The following is a 16,773-nucleotide window of genomic DNA, read 5'->3' as shown; positions in this document are numbered from 1 at the left end:
CCCAGTCACATGACTGCCAAGCCATTCCCACCCGATCACATGGCCAGAAAGCCACTCTCACAAAGCAGGCCACACCTACAGAAGAGGTTCTAAAAAATTTTGAAACCTTCCACTGAGCAGAACCATCAAGCATGTGGGATTCTGGGCAGCTGACCACATGGAGTTGAGAGGGGGGGTATGCATTCTCTTGGAGTTTGCACTTGAGCTTCCTGTTCCTGTACAAGAGCATGTTCTTTAATAGTTGATTTATTGATGAAGCAGAATCACCAGCAGCGTTTAGTTGTGGGGCAGCTGCAGAGGTGGGTTTTGCATAATTTTACCACAGGTTCCCCACGCACCAAAAATGCTTTGCTCCCCTGTGGGGCCTTGCACGAATGCGTGTGGGTTAGAAAATGAGGCTAAATAGGACAGCATAGCATCCAGGCAGGTCGCCACTATTGATTCGCCCGAACCAGCTGAATACCACCACTGGTCAGCTGTCCCAGAACCACACACTACCAGTGGTTCTGCTTCATCAATAAACACTCTTTCCAATCAGCCTCCATGTCTTTTCCCCAGCTTGGAATGGAACTAGATAGATTTTCCTTCCAATAGTGGGAGGGGTAGTTCAGTACCAAATGGAATGAAAAGGAAGGGAATCCTGTGTAGAAAGTTAGCACCCACCCCTCTCCTAGGATAGAAATAGAAATAGAAAAGAAATAGAATAGGAATAGAATAGAATAGAAATAGAATAGAATGTAAATAGAATAGAAATAGAAATAGAAAAGAAATAGAATAGGAATAGAAATAGAAAAGGAATAGAAAAGAAATAGAATAGAAATAGAATAGAATAGAATGTAAATAGAATAGAATAGATTAGAAATAGAATAGAATAGAAGAAATATTATAGAATAGAATAGAAATATGAATAGAAATAGAATAGAAATAGAATAGAAATAGAATAGAAATAGAATAGAAAAACACTTTGGGAAAAGCCCTTTCGTGGCTTTTAGAAAGGAATTCACAGAACTGGAGCCACCACTGAAAAAGCCCCGTCTCTTGTACGTGCCCCTGTATAGAATAATACATATAAATCATTTCTCCAAAAAAGCTGAGAAGGATGTCGGCTACTTCTTTCTTTTTTTCTTGCGGCTTTTATATTGCTGTTTTTTTTTCTTTTTAATGTGAGAAGTACGTGAAAAATGCATGCTAAAACTATTGCACAAGAACCTAAAGCACAGATAAGTGTTGGGCCGAAACTAGAAGGTTCAGATCCACTCTAAAGTTTGCAAACTCTGACTTTGGGCCAATCTCTCCCTCCCTTCTGTCCTTCAGGAGGGCTTCATGAACCTGGGGGGAGGAAGGTTTCACCCTCCCAGAGGCTTGAGGGGAGCCTGGGAGGGCAAGAAATGGGCTCCCGGAAGTTCTGGAAGTCCGGAAATGAGCCTGTTTCTGGCATCCAGAGGGCCTCCAGAGCATGGGGGAGGCTGTTTTCCCGCCTCCGGAGCCTGGGGAGGGTGACGGCACCACCTCCCCGTGGTGCAGGAGGCCAAGTAGGGGTGGGAGTCACATGTGCATGTGCAAGGGGTGGGCACGCATTGTGGGTGTGGGCATGCGTGCGCACGTCCATGATTTCGGCACGCGAGGAGGAAAAGGTTAGCCATCACTGAACTAGGTCAATGGGGGAATTCCTGATTCGCTTAACAATGGCATGATTCAGTTAATAGAAGCAACCTTCACACCTCTGGTCAAAAAGGTCACAAAATAGGACATAACCCACTCAACAGCTGTCTTGCTTTAGCAATGGAAACTTTGGGCCTCCATTGTAGTCTTAAGTCGAGGACTCCCTGTACAGATGTAATATGGACATTACAATGAACATTATAGGTCTCGAACGTCATAAAATAACATCCCCCTTCCTTTCGGCACAGCACATAGATTCAATTAGATATCGCCATTTTTCTCTCCTTCCCCTGCAGGAAATGAAGCCACAGAGGAGCTGTTCCAGATGACCTTCCTGGAGTGAAGATGTCCTCCTTAGACCCCCTGCCTCCCGCCACGCCTCCCTCTCAGAAACCCACTCGCATTATCAAGCCACGTCCTCCCACCAGGCCGCGTCCTTACCTGCCCCCCAGGCCGGACTCCGCCAAGCTGCTCCGGGTTCCCACCCCTCCTTTGCCGCTGGAGAAGGACGGGCGCTCTCCGGCCACCGAACACCCAGGTGGCACATCTCAGCCCTTGCACAAGCTGCAGAAATCTGGCGCCGTTCGCAAGATCGTGGTACATTTCGATCAAACGAGTCCGCCAGAGAAAGAGGAAGCGGGGAAAAGTGTCCGATCACCGCCTTCCAGCTGCCAGCAAGATGAGAACAAGGAAGAAAAAGCCATTGGAGAAAAAGAGATCCTGGATCGATTGGGTAAGTAGGCCATCTTTGACTAGGGTTCAAGAAAGTAGAGTTTGCTATGATCCTTTGGATGGCGGCATGCATCCTAGTAGATTCCTTCTAGATCAGGCTCAAAGTCATCCAGCTGGCTTTCACACCTAACGTTCTTAGGCTGCCCCCAAAAGTACGAAGCAGAATCCTAGTCCCGAGAAAACCCCTTTTATTAAACAAATGTGAATTCCTCTCATTCACATTCAGCAAGGCCTAGCAAACAGTATTTCAAAGGAATATTTATGACTACAAACTTTATCTATCTTGGAAAGCTGCCATGTAAATATTTTCCAAACCCAGTGCTGTGCAAGGAAAGACTTGGCACAGAGTTTTTGAGATTCACGGAGAGATCTTCACACTCCTGAACGAATCTAATGACCGAACGAACAAATTGTTTCCTGCAAAAGCCCACTCCCCTTTCGCTCCACTTTTATTTCCTGGTGGGGGGAGCATTCACTGTCCACCTGTGGCTTTACTCCCAAGTCGACCCTGATTTCTTAGCTGTTCTTTTCTTCTGGCAGCTCTGCGCATGCGCACACTGGGAACAGGCCCCAGCTGTTCCTCTGCTGGTGGGCCACAACACCTAAGGCAGGATTAGAATTCAGAACTCTCCACACTCCTAGTCCAGCACTGTCAAACAGGCTTGCTTGGCAGATCCTGGACATCCTTGAATCCAAAGTCCAGCTTCGAGCAGATTAGATTTCAATGCTGTGCTCTTGCAATCCTAAAAAATTGTAAGTCACTAGGTGGAGAAAAATCACATACCGTATTTTCCGGAGTATGAGCGCGCCAGAGTATAAGATACCTTAGTTTTTGGGGAGGAAAATAGGGGGGGCGGGATTCTGCCTCTACCTACCAGGTATTTATCTGTCCTTAGCCTCGTCAGCTTCAGGATATTAGTTTGCTGGTTGGGAGCGCGTGGAGGCGGCAATCGGCGGCGATGTGCTTTGGCGATTCCAAATAACTTTGAGCCGTGCAATCATCAAAAACTATTTTTTAAAGATTTTTAAAGCATTTTCAAAATCTGGCTGGTTGACTTTGGACCAATCACCACGAGGCTGGGAGTTCTAGTCCTGCCTTAAGTATGAAAGTTGGCTGGGCAACCTTAGGTCTATCCCCAGGAGTTTGTGAGTTCTAGTCCCACTCTAGGCACAAAAGCCGGATGGGTAACTATGAGCTAAGCCAAGTCTTTGTCTTAGCCCAGGGGTTGGAGCTCTGGAGCCACATGTGGCACTTTCATCCCTCTGCTGTGGCTCCCTTTGGCCGGTTGGCTCCACAATTGATAGGGCTTTCAGTTACGACAGGTAAAGAAAAAAGGATGCCGCGCTAGGAGGAGACTCTATGGTGAGGAAACTGGACTTATGGTTGGTCCAGAATTGAATGGGAGGCTTCCGGCTAGGACCTTTGTTGCTCTTTGTTTAAGGTTGCCGACCCCTGCCTTAGCCCAAGCAACCTCACAGGGTTGTTGTTATAGGGAAAATAGGAATTGTAAAAGCAGTTAAAGTGGGGTATTAATAAACAAATAAAACAAATAACAATTCTCTCTCTTCCTCTGCTTCCTCACAGATCTTTGCAAGGAAACCAAGCCATCTGTATTATCAGAGGTGGAGCAAAACGGGGTGGATTTTCCCACGTCCTGCCCGTCCGGCTGCCCCTGCCTTTGCCATCAACAGAACCCGGGCATGGTCTTGGTTTGGGTCCCCGCAACATCCCGGCTGCAGGAGACGGAGAACGGGTTGGCTTCGGATCTCTCATCCTCTGCCGACGAAGGGGGAGCCTCTTTCCAAAAATCCCTGGGAATCGGTGCCTCGCCTGCCCAGCCTTCCTCCACCGCAGCGGGCAAGGTCCCGAAATCTCGCCGCTTGTCCCGAAGCAAAAAGCCCCTTGACTCCCCGCCGTCCACCAACGGGCACCCCGAAGGGGGTGTCGTGCTGACCAGCTACCGTTCCACAGCCGAGCCCCTTCCCTTACGCTGCCCGCCGTTGATGCCCAAGCCGCCCCGTCGCAACAAAGGAGGCGGCTCCGTCTCTCTGGATGGCGAGCTCCTACCCCCGGCCATCCCACCCAAAGCCCCCATGAAACCTCCTCGCAACTCCTTGGGGTCCTCAGCTCGCCGGAGTTCCCTCCAATACCCGCTGGAGATGAATCAGCTTCCTGGCCGGGTTTCTCCTTTTGGTGTCGGGGAAGGCTTTCTCATGCTGCCTCCCCCCACTCAGCCACCCCCACCTCCCCCAACTTCCCAGACCCCTCCGCCCCTCCCCATTTCTCAGGCTCGCCCCCAGATGTACACAGCCCCCCCTCCACCCTCCCAGCCCCCTCCCCTGCTGCCTCAGGGTCTCCCTCCTCCGCCAACTCAGCCACCTCCACCTCTGGAAGGTTCACCTCTGGATGACAGCCCTTGTCAAGGTACCATTTGAATCCTCTTGGGGTAAAACCATTTTAAGGTGTATTGACTTCAACTTCCAGAATTCCCCCAGCCGGTTTTGCTGGCTGTGGGATTCTGGGAGTTGAAGTCTACACATTTTAATATCATTGAAACAGAAACTTTGTGGTAGCTGGCTTAGAATTCTGGGAATTGAAGTCCATACATGTTAATGTGGTTGAAATTGAGAAATGTTGTGGTAGCTAATTGTAGAATTCTGGGAACTGAAGTCCATCCATGTTAATATGGTTGAAATTGAGAAACGTTGGTGTAGCTAATTGTGGGATTCTGGGAATTGAAGTCCATCCATGTTAATATGGTTGAAATTGAGAAATGTTGGGGTAGCTAATTGTGGGATTCTGGGAACTGAAGTCCATCCATGTTCATATGGTTGAAATTGAGAAACGTTGGGGTAGTTAATTGTGGAATTCTGGGAATTGAAGTCCATCCATGTTCATATGGTTGAAATTGAGAAACGTTGTGGTAGCTGGTTGTGGAATTCTGGGAGTTGAAGTCCACACAGCTTAACGTAGTTGAAACAGAAACTTTGTGGTTGCTGGCTTGGAATTCTGGGAGTTGAAGTCCACACTTCTTAATGTAGTTCAGTGGTTCCCAAACTTGGCAACTTTAAGACTTGTGGACTTCAACTCCCAGAATTCTCCAGCTAGCTCTTCTGGCTGGAGAACTCTGGGAGTTGAAGTCCACAAGTCTTAAAGTTGCCAAGTTTGGGAACCACTGATGTAGTTGAAACTGAGAAGTTTTGTGGTAATTGATTGTAGAACTCTGGGAGTTGAAGTCCACACATCTTAACATAGTTGAAAGTGAATAGTGAATTTGTGGTGAAAGGGCAGGGAAGAGGGATGTTGTGTGGTCACCCACTTTCACGTTTTTCTTAGCTAAGGGGCTACTCAGAGGGGCTGGATTCCAAAACCAGAGGGGGCATTTTTGGCTGGGGGGGGGGCAAGGAGCACCAGAGGCCGTTCAATTCAAAAAGTACGAAGTTTAAAATGTCTTTTTTTTTTTTTTTCAAATGCAGCAGCTCAGTTTTTCTGCTTGGAACGCCTTCCCGTTTCCCCAAATATTTCTCCCTCAGCAGCCTGTTGTGGACTAGAAACTGGGCAACCGAAAATAAAATGTGTTTTGACTCAAAACATTTGTTACAGGGCAAAGGTCTTGTTTTCTAGACCTTCAGGAAAGTTTCACTATATCTGATCCGATTGGAGAGGGATATCTATCTGTTCCCTCTCTTACTGATAATGGGGCTTGGCTCATTTACTTCGAGCTGCACATAGTCCTCGACTTACGATCATCTTGGAGCCTGCCTCTTATGGTCACAAGTCCAGTTTTCAGCAAAAAAAATTGTAAAATCATATGACCACGAGACACTGCAAATGGCTGTCAATACAAGCCAGTTGTCAAACACCCAATCTACATTGTTGTGGCCCGATAGCGGCCAGTGGATCTGGCAGCAGATTCAGACAGAGAGGATGTTGGGGAGGAACATGGGCCTGTCTTGGAGTCTGGGGAAGGATCTGATGAGGGCTCTGCATCAGAGACAGAGAAGGATCCAGGGCCATATGCCAGTTATCAGCTTCCTTCGCAGTCAGACATCGGTGAGGCAGAAGAACAGCTGGAGCCTGTTCCCAGTGTGCGAATGCGCAGAGTTGCCAGACCAAAGGAACATCTAAGGAACAAGGGTCGACTTGAGAGTAAGGCCACAGGTGGACGATGAATGGCCCCTCCCAGAGGAAATAAAAGAGGAGCAAAAGGGGAGTGGAGTTTGCAGGAGACAATTAGTCCATTCCTGTATTCTTGCCAAGTATTTTGGCGTCTGAAAGATATCAGCCTGGCTGCTCTCCAAGCCTGATAAAAGTCGGCAATTGTGAACCATCTTGAAAGACTGTGGGAGAGGAAAGACTTTGCTGGATTGGAATTCACTGTAATTTAAATAAAAGGGGTTTATCGGGACGGGGACTCGGCTTCGTGCTACTGGAGAAGCCTAGGTCAGAACATACATGTCCATGCTGGGGACGGGGGGCAACCATTGGAACTTCAGAAATGGGTCATAAGCATCCCTGGGGAAGTGCATGGTAAATTCCAAGGGTTGCTACACAATCGGTTGTAAGTTTAAGACCACCCGTGTTTGATTCACACTCCAGAAGTGTTACACTGTAGCTCCCATCCTCTCAATCCAAACCGAAAACAGGGCCAGATGCTTTATGTGTTACAGGAGTGCCGAAGTCTTCCCCAGTGTCCATAATCTGTGCTTGTCTGTATTATAAACTTAAATGTCCTTTTCTGTTAACCCGTTCCTGGTGATTCACTGAGTCTGCAAACTTTTCCCTCTCCAGGTGGCTGTGAAAATGAAGAGAGCAGTTTCAGCGAGTCAGAAACGGACAAATCAGACAACAGGTGTGTGTTCCTTCCCTGACCTTCCTTTTTTTTAAAAAAAGTTTTTATTTTTAATTTTCAAAACAAACACAACACATAAAATCTTCCTTTTTTTACATACTGTAGAAAGTGTGTCAGTTGGTTACAAAAGACTTTCGTGCATCTCTTCCACAATCATCAAGCATAATTCATATTAACTCAAGTACTTTAACTCAGATATTTATACATGTTACCGTCATCATACCTCCATTTTCATTTGACTATAATTGTTTAAACGTCCTTCATCATAAAATATACCAAGATTTAATACATAACCACATACTGGCCTTTCATTTACTATTTCCAAAATCCTCCAATAACACTGAATCCTTATGTCCTATTCTAGCTAAACATCCATAATATTTAATAACAAAGTTTTCTATCCTTCTTTCCAAATCACTGTTTACAATTTACATCTCATTTCCTTATATTGTACCCATACACATATACATACATACATACATACATACATACATACATACATACATACATACATACATATATATATATTTAAAGTCACAACCCCTGGTATGCCCAAACATGGGAGGAGGTTCACTGCTTCCATTCTCTGTCCATCAGCTCGTCATAAGAGACCATCCAGGCAGAAACCCAATATTTTTACTGTTGTCTTTGTTACATTTGTGTTGTGACGTGGGGAAGATGAGAAGGATAAGGAGGAGTGGATTGTAGAGAGAGGAGCAGTAGAAAGGGAGGGGAAGTAGAGTAGAAAAGGATGATGGAGGGAAGATAGAAAGTTGGAGGGTGGTAGAAGAAAAAGGTGTATGGAGAGCAGAAGAGCTATAATGGGCTTCTATTTTTCTGGGCATTGTTGACAAGAGGAACTGATGTAATTATTATTTAATACCTTATGATAGGGCTATGTATAGTATACATGTGAGTGTGTGTTATGAAAATGGAAATAAAAATATTCATTTTTTTTAAAAAAAGGAATAAAAAGACTTAACTGAATCTAACTTAATTCTTTATTATTATTATTATTAATAATAATAATAATAATGATAATGATGATAATAATAATATAATATTGAAATTCAACGACTATGGCACAAACCAGCAGTGGTAATTCCAGTGGTAATTGGCACACTGGGTGCTATTCCAAAAGCACTGGAATTACATTTAAAACAGTTAAAAATTGACAAAATCACCATCGGTCAAATGCAAAAAGCCGCACTGCTTGGATCTGCACGCATATTACGAAAATACGTTACGACGTCCTAGGCCCCTGGGTGGGGCCCGACTAGTAACCAATGCCAAATCCGGCGAAACAACTGGCCGCTGTGATACAATTGTATAATATAATATAATGTATATAATCTAAAAGGATTTCTAATCTTCCTTTCCTGGGTACCATTCAATATTCATATCCAGTTATTACTTATCATAACACTACATATTGTATACATTATTATCATTATCAATTATTTATTTAACTATATCTATTATCACTAAATTTCGCTAGGTTTAGCTAGTTTCCTTCCCTGACCTTTCTAAGGGAGAGATTTACCTGGGCGTGCTAACCAGGTGTCAATTTAGCCTTTGAAGAGCATTACATAGGTAGTCCTTGACTTACAACCATTCTGTTCAAAGTTAGAACCGCACCAGGGGTGGTATTCACTTACTTTCCCTATAGGTTCACAAATGTGAGCATACGCACTCGGCCTTCCACGCATGCGCTTTGGCTTGAAAACGTGCCTATATGGGATGGCATAGAGATTTCCACTACCGTGAACCGGTCCGAACCGGCTGAATACCACCTCCGAATGCACCGAAGGAAGTGACGTAACCGTCGCATTTACGACTGTTAACAGCATCCCCATGGTCACATGATCAAAATTCAGACCCTTGGCAACTGACTCATATTTATGACAATTGCAGTGTCCTGGGGTCGTTGTGTCCTTTTGACAAGCCATGTCAATAGAGAGGCCAGACTCACTTAACAGCCGCGTTACTAATATAGCAACTGCACTGATTCACTTAACAACTGTGGCAAGAAAGGTTGTAAAATGGAAGAAAACTCAGTGAATAACTATCTCAGTTAGCAGCATAAACTTTGGGACTCAATTATGGTCCTATTACTTGTATTGTATCTGGATAGTGTCTGGTGCTCTTTATCAACGATCAAAGGGTTTATTCCTTCTGAACAAGGAGAAAAATGGTGTAAAAGCTGATTTTAGATAGTGCTCCCATGCCATTTGTTCAACAATTTGGCTTGCTGCAGTTGTGAGAAGTTGCTGCACATTGCTCATATATATTACTAAAACTCTCATATCTAATTGTCTGTAACCTTCAGTTGGGGAAAACAGGGTATCGTAGGGCAATACTTTTTCAATCAGTGTACCTCAAATGGTCTAATTTACAGAATGCTACCACAACGCTCTCTACATGGGGCTGCCCTTGAAAAGCATCCGGAAGCTTCAACTGGTCCAGAATGCGGCTGCGCGGGTTGTCATGGGGGCACTTAGGTGCTCCCATGTTACACCCCTTTTAGGCGGCCTGCACTGGTTGCCAGTTGTCTTCCGGGTGCAATTCAAGGTACTAATTATGACCTTTAAAGCGCTCCATGGCTTAGGCCCAGGGTATCTGCGAGACCACCTACTGCCACCGGTAGCCTCCCATCGTCCAGTGCGATCCCACAGAGTTGGCCTCCTCAGGGTGCCGTCGGCCAGACAGTGTTGGCTAGTGACCCCCAGGGGGGAGCCTTCTCTGTGGAAGCGCCTTCCCTCTGGAATGAGCTGCCCCCAGAGCCTTGTATAATCCCCAACCTCCGGTCCTTCTGACACGCCCTAAAAAGTTGGCTTTTCCAGCAAGCCAGCCTGGCCTGAACAAAACAAAATAAATTATTGATCACTGTTAATTTTAATTTGAAATTTTTTTAAAAAAATGTATTGTCAATTTTAATTGGGTTTGGGATATTCCATTTAATTTTTTTTTAACTTTTATGTTATGTGTTTCTTTTAATTGTTGTACGCCGCCCTGAGTCCTTGGGAGAAGGGCGGCATATAAATCTAATAAATCTCAATCTCTCAATCTCACAATCTGGGATACATGACTCCTGTGAGATTGAAATGTGGCAAAATTGTGGCCATTTCAGTGCTGCCTCAATCAGCCATGGTGAAGTGATCATCATTTCCATCGCTCCCTGGCAGCTTCCTTTAAAGGAAAGTCAATGGGGAAGCCAGCTGGAAATTGGAAGTCATTCCCGCTGCCTTTCTGCCTGCCCACGGTCTTTCTGTCATTCTCACCCATGACTCCTGCGGGATTGAAATTTGGCAAAGACATGGCTGCTTCAGTGTACCACGCCACCACACTGCTGTGCTAGCCATGGTGACGTGATTGTTAATTTCCCCCACTCCCTGCCAGATTTCTGCAAGGAAAGTCCATGGGGAAGCCAGCAGGAAGTCAGAAGTCAGTCTCACTGCTCTTTTGGCTGCTTATGGTCAGTCTTGTTTCTCTGTTTTAGTAAGGAAATATCTTTGAAATGACCCAATGAGGCGTGGGTTGCTTACTTTTAGCAAAATCCTGAGCTTCTTAGAATGGGTAGGCCAAGCCTACCAGCCCATTTCTCCCACAGGAAGTGCCACTGTTCAGCATGCTCGATCATGTCTTTGGCTTCCTGAAATATAATCTGTCAGTTATTCATTGTATTCTTCTTAAATAACTGATTTATACAGACTGAGAGAAAGTTATATTTTTAAAAAAGAGGTTTCCAAAAGTCTTCAAGAATATGGATTTTGATTATTGTTTGTTTGACACAAGAATGGGGGATTAGATATTTAATTAATTATTTGAAAAGGATTTCCATTAGAGAAAGAATATTCTTTAATCATTGCTGTCAAACAAGACATACGAATTGAGTACTGTATTTTTTGGAGTATAAGACGCTCCGAAGTATAAGACACACCTAGCTTTTGGGGAGGAAAACAAGAAAAAAAATCTGCTTCTGCCTCCCAGCAATTTGCCTCCTTGCAGCAAACAGCAAACAGCCAGTTTCAGTTTCACCACAGACTGATTAGCACAAACAGCTGATTGTTGGTTGGATTGGCCTCCTGACGATTAGCTGTTTTAGGCTGCAGGGATTGCGATAGTCTATTGCCACCTCCCCCTGTACCATTTTCAGCCTCCGCATTCCCCATTTTCGGTGTCCGTGCACCCCTTTTTCTACCCATTCCTGGCGGCAGTAATTTTGGCGCAGATGCCAAAAATGGGATACGGAGGCAGAAAATGGGGTGCATGGAGGCAGGAGTAGGCAATGGCAATCCCTGCAGCCTGAAACAGTTCATTGTCAGGAGGCCGATCCAACCGACAATCAGCTGTTTGTGCTAATCAGGCTGTGAAGCTGAAACTGAAACAGGCTGTTTGCTGCAAGGAGGCAAATTGCTGGGAGGCAGAGGCCAAAGGGCTGGTGGGTGGTGGGGCTACATTTAGTGTATAAGACGCACCCACATTTTCAACCTATTTTAGGGGGGGGGGAAGGTGCCTCCTATACTCCAAAAAATATGGTAGTTATGAAGAAAGTAATTTGATGAGAAAGGAAAATCCAGAGACGGAATAGAACCTCTTTTCCTGAACTTGTGGTTTTTCAAACATCTCTATTTCTGAATTCTGGGTTGATGGGTTTTTCTAAACCATTAGCAACAACAAAAAAATCTTCCCAGTGACATCAAAATTAAAAATTTGGGGGGAAAACCAAGAGGTTTATCCTATATTCAAGATTCTCCATTTGATGCTAGATAAAAAAAGATATTTTTGTTTCTCCAACATTGCTCCAAATGTGGCATCCAGGGGTGGGCTGTGAACCCATAGCTAACATTATGGGCAGTTCAGAGAACCTCCAAATCACACCCCACCCCTCCCAGAAGTCTCTACGTGGCCCATTTTGGATTTGAGGTAAGGGCAGGGCCTGCACAGAGGCTCGGGGAGGGGGGGAACGGGCCCATTTTCGGCCTCTGGAGCTTGGGGGAAGCCTCTTCCAGAGGCTCAAAGCAAGCCTCCGAAGCCAGGGCAAGGCGAAAATGCCCCCCCCCCCCTGTGGTGCAGGAGGCTGACTAGGCCATGCCCACCATGGCCATGCACAACCAGACAGAGAACCCGTTGCTGAAATTTTTGAAGCCCTCCCCTGGTTAACAAATCTTCATCGCTTCCCTTGGGTCATTCAGGGACTTTGCGATGTCTCTGAGACCAGCAAGGCTTTGTCTTCCTGTTCACCATCTCTATGGGACGGTTTACGTCCAACTGGACCGTCCAGTGGCAAAAGTGTCAACGGCGGTCTCGGACTGACGAGACCGCATGTTGTATTGTCGCGACATTGGCTCCTCCCCTCCATTGCTGAAATTTTTGAAACCCTCCCTTGGTTAATACATCTTTTTAGCAAATCAACAACTGCAGATTTGTTGTGTTCATAGGATTGCTTATCATTGGCTTTTTCTGCTTTGCTCCTATATCACAGGCATTCTTCGGTGCTATCTTCCAAGAGTCCGGACTGGGGGCTTTGCCTGCAGGACGGTAAGTGGACAGCACTTTTTAAAAAAAATGTAAGAGAGCAAAGACAAACCCAGGAAAAGTGACTCGGTTAAAGACACGGAACAGCCCTTGACTCAATGTCTTTTCCTTCTTCTCAAATCCCACGTGAAATTCTCTCCCATATCCCAAAGCGGCGTTTCTCCTACTTTTAAGGTCAATCAGAACAGAGCTGGGAGGGTCCTTGGAGGTCTTCTAGTCCAACCCCCTGCTCAAGCAGGAGACCCTGTACAGTTTCAGACAGCTGCCCTTCCTAACTTTAAAAACTCCAGTGATGAAGCACCCACAACTTCTGGAGGCAACTTCTGTTCCACTGGTTATTTGTCCCCACTGTTAGGAATTTTTTCCTCAATTCCAGGCTGCTTCTCTCCTTGATTAGTTTCCACCTGTTGTTTCTTGTCTTGCCTTCTGGTGCTTTCAACTCTGGGAGTTGAAGTCCGCAAATCTTAAAAGTTGACGACGTTGAGAAACGCTGCCCTGGAGGCATAGTTCACTGCTGAAGTGGTTTAAAAGCCTGATTAGGGCGCCTGCCTCATTGCTAAATCCTTGTGCTACCATTCCCTGGTAGTTACTCATCCAGATTTCCTTCTTTAGGTTTTCAAAGTTCACTTACACAGATTCTAGGTGTGGAGACCATGTGCTGGAGACATTCCTAGGAACTTACTATTCCAGTGTTTCTCGACCTCAGTCATTTTAACCTGCGTGGACTTCAACCCCCCCCCCAGAATTCCACAATCAGTCACCACAAAGTTTCTCAGTTTCAACTACTTTAAGATGTATGAACTTCAACTCCCAGAATTCCAAGCCAGCTACCACAAAGTTTCTGTTTCAACTCTGTTAAGATGTGTGGATTTCAATTCCCAGAATTCCACAATCAATCATCACGAAGTTTCTCAGTTTCAACTACGTTGAGATGTATGAACTTCAACTCCCAGAATCCCAAGCCAGCTACCACAAAGTTTCTGTTTCAACTCTCTTAAGAGCGTGGACTTCAACTCCCAGAATTCCACAGCCAGCAAAACTGGCTGGGGGAATTCTGGGAGTTAAAGTCCACACATCTTAAAATGGCTGAGGTCAAGAAACACTGCACTATGCCCTTTACTTCACACAACTTAAAATAGATTTTCAGATACACTTATAATATTTAACAGGAAACTGACAGCTTTCTGAGAACTCCGGGGCAAAACCTGGATGATTGCAACCTTGAAGGATATTTTTTTTTAAATGACATGTGGATAGTCTTCGACTTATAACCATTCGTTATTCGGTTCAAAGTTACAACAGCACTGAAGAAAGTGACCTATTTTTCACACAACCTTTGCTGCATCCCCATGTGATCAAAACGCGATCAAAATTTGGATGCTTGGCAACAGGTTTATATTTGTGACGGTTGTAAGTCCCAGGGTCAAGTGACCCCCTCTTGTGACCTTCTGACAAGCAAAGTCAATGAGGAAGCCAGATTCACTGAACAACTGTGTCGCTAATTTAGCAACTGCAGCAGAGGTGGGATTCATTTACTGTTACTGCTGGTTTGCCCAGCACTGGAAATATGAGCGCTTCAGTGGTGGGTTGCAGGCGGTACACCCCGGTATGAGCGTACCGGTTCCTGCTGGGAGCACTGGGTACCATACCAGGAACAGTGTTCCGGAGGGCCCACCCACCCGCCCGCCCGCCCTCCTTACCTGTATTTGAGCTCTTCGGCGCTTCTGCACGACGCTCCGCCGAGACACTAAAGCGTCACGGAGACGTCGCAGGAGGTACGGATGCATGCGTGTGCTGCGCACGTTCATGTGGAGGAGGCCAGGCCTTGTTGCACCGTAGTAGTTGCACCAGGATCCGGAACCCACCACTGGTGCGCATGCATGCTTCGCTCATTCGTGCGCCATCAGCATATGCATGCGGCATTACAAAACACAGCAATTAGCTCACATACGCCATCTGCACATGCGTGCGGCATCATAAAACACGGCAAATAGCTCTCTAGTTCACGCTGTCTACACATGCATGCGACATCAAAAACACAGTAATATAGGATGGGATTGCACATGGGCGAGTGGACTGGCCCACCTGCAGGTTGCCACTATCGGTTCGCCTAAACCAATCCAAACTGTCTGAATACCACCTCTGAACTACCGTGATTCAATTAACAGTTGGGTCAAGGAAAGCCGTAGACTGGTTCAAAACTCACTTCACAACTCTCCGTCAGGCCTGTAGCCATCTTTTCTTTTGGATCTTTGGCCTGCCACTTTTTCTATTATTCTACTATGTATTTTCTATTGTGGGAAAATGAGAGGGAGGATTGTAAGGAGTTGCGTACTTTGTAGCCACAACAAAATTCTTTCTAGAAAGCCAATGTCATCCTTTGTCTCTGCATCTCTGCACCTGACCGGAGCTGGACGGGTGGAACTGCCAGCATGGCAGTGGAAGATTGGACCATGTGATGGGCTTGTGGGTGTGGGGGCAAGATCTTGAACTTTCAACTAGGTGGGGAAAACCGGGAAGCTTTCAGATTCGGGTTTTCCCAGATGTGCCAACATGTCTCTCTTATTAAATTGGAACTTTGGTGAAAGCAATGCCTTGGACTCTGATTTAATTCTGGATGTCATTTGTAACGCTGACACTTTCCTCCTTAGCAAAAGAAATTTAGGGCTCAATTGCAGTTGTAAGTTGAGGACAATCGTTCATTTGGTGATGGCCCGTTATTCCCCCACCAAGGTTCATTGTGTTGTGTCTTTCTCTGACTTCTGTTGTCTCGCAGAGCCTTTGTATCAAACCTATCGCCAGGCCGTCATCTCCAAGGAGATCAAGCGGCAAACGGTGCCACGGAACAGCAGTTTCAGCAGCTCGGACTACAGAGCCCCTTCTCCTGGGGAAGGGACAACGGGACCCCAGGGCCCCGTCCCTCATAGCACCCTTTGGCAAGAGCTGCCAGCTGTGCGAGAAAGTGGCGTTTTGGAAAACATCAGCCCAGAAGAGAGGAAAATGCAAGAGGTGAGTTTAACAGGATTTAGGTAAGGAAGGCGTTTCCCACCAGGCAGAATTAAAGGTGTCCGAAACTGGCATCAGGGCCATTCCATCTCAAGTGGTCTGATTTCAGAAAATTGCCCAACAGGTTTGATGTGGGTAAAGGAATGGATAACATTAAGAAATTCTAGATTATTGACTGTAGAAGGAAATGATTTGCTGTTAGGATGACACGCTTTCCCATGGTACAAGGCAACTAAAACACAGGGGATATTTAATGATTAACAAGATTTGGGACAGCATAGAAGATTTTATTTTTGGCTGTTCAGTCAAATTCCCCAAAGCTGCAATAATTATAGGGGGGGGGGGACTTAAACGCTAGGATGGGTCCAAATGATCAAGCATTATATAAGCAGTTTAAGATTCACTACAATGAAAATGTAACAGATGAATCTTTGCATGCCAGACAATTTAAAGACCCTAAAGCTAATTGGGCAGACTTATGTGTAAGACAAATGACTGAACGTTTGGATCTTTGTATCCTTAACGGGTCCCCATGGGGCGACTTCCCAGTAGAATATACTTATCGGGGAGCAGGAAGAAAATCCACAGTTGACTACTGGATAATATCATATGACCTCCTGAAGTTCTTACAGAAGATTGAGGTAGACTCACGACTGGAAAGTGATCATAATACAATACTCCTTACTCTCACATTGCACCAGAATTCTTTAAGGGCAGGCACAGCCTACCTACCCAGGTTAGAGACTCAAAATACCCAGGTAAAAATTAAATGGAATGAGAAAAACGCTAAGGAAGTTACCAAATGGATGTTAGCCCCTGAAACCATAGAGTTACGAACATCTCTTTTAAGAAATAACTGTGGGGGATCTTACCTAGAAGGGCTTGAATTCTTAATTTTAAATTTGAATTCGGTTCTCAGTAACAGATCACTAGCTCACCCCAAAATGCTAGTTACAAAAAACAAAATATGGTTTGATAGAGA

At 45.4% G+C, this 16,773-nt stretch overlaps 1 protein-coding gene across 1 annotated transcript in view; it reads left to right on the top strand.

Annotated features, from left to right (window-relative positions):
• The window catches only part of ARHGEF15 (Rho guanine nucleotide exchange factor 15), a 101,454-nt gene that overhangs the window by 55,763 nt on the left and 28,918 nt on the right, over positions 1–16,773 (top strand). The window contains exons 2-6 of the mRNA XM_087714171.1: positions 1,959–2,395; positions 3,980–4,819; positions 7,187–7,247; positions 12,733–12,788; positions 15,562–15,794. Coding sequence (XP_087570297.1) covers positions 2,008–2,395; positions 3,980–4,819; positions 7,187–7,247; positions 12,733–12,788; positions 15,562–15,794 — 1,578 coding nt within the window. The 5' untranslated portion in view covers positions 1,959–2,007. The remainder of the gene's footprint in view (positions 1–1,958; positions 2,396–3,979; positions 4,820–7,186; positions 7,248–12,732; positions 12,789–15,561; positions 15,795–16,773) is intronic.

This window comes from Thamnophis sirtalis, unplaced genomic scaffold (assembly GCF_051295495.1).
Source record: "Thamnophis sirtalis isolate CommonGarterSnake01/CBP01778 unplaced genomic scaffold, rThaSir2_p1.2 scaffold_4, whole genome shotgun sequence".
Classification (NCBI taxonomy): domain Eukaryota; kingdom Metazoa; phylum Chordata; class Lepidosauria; order Squamata; family Natricidae; genus Thamnophis; species Thamnophis sirtalis.
The sequence above is the reverse complement of the archived record's forward strand: the minus strand, read 5'-3'. Positions and strand labels throughout refer to the sequence as shown.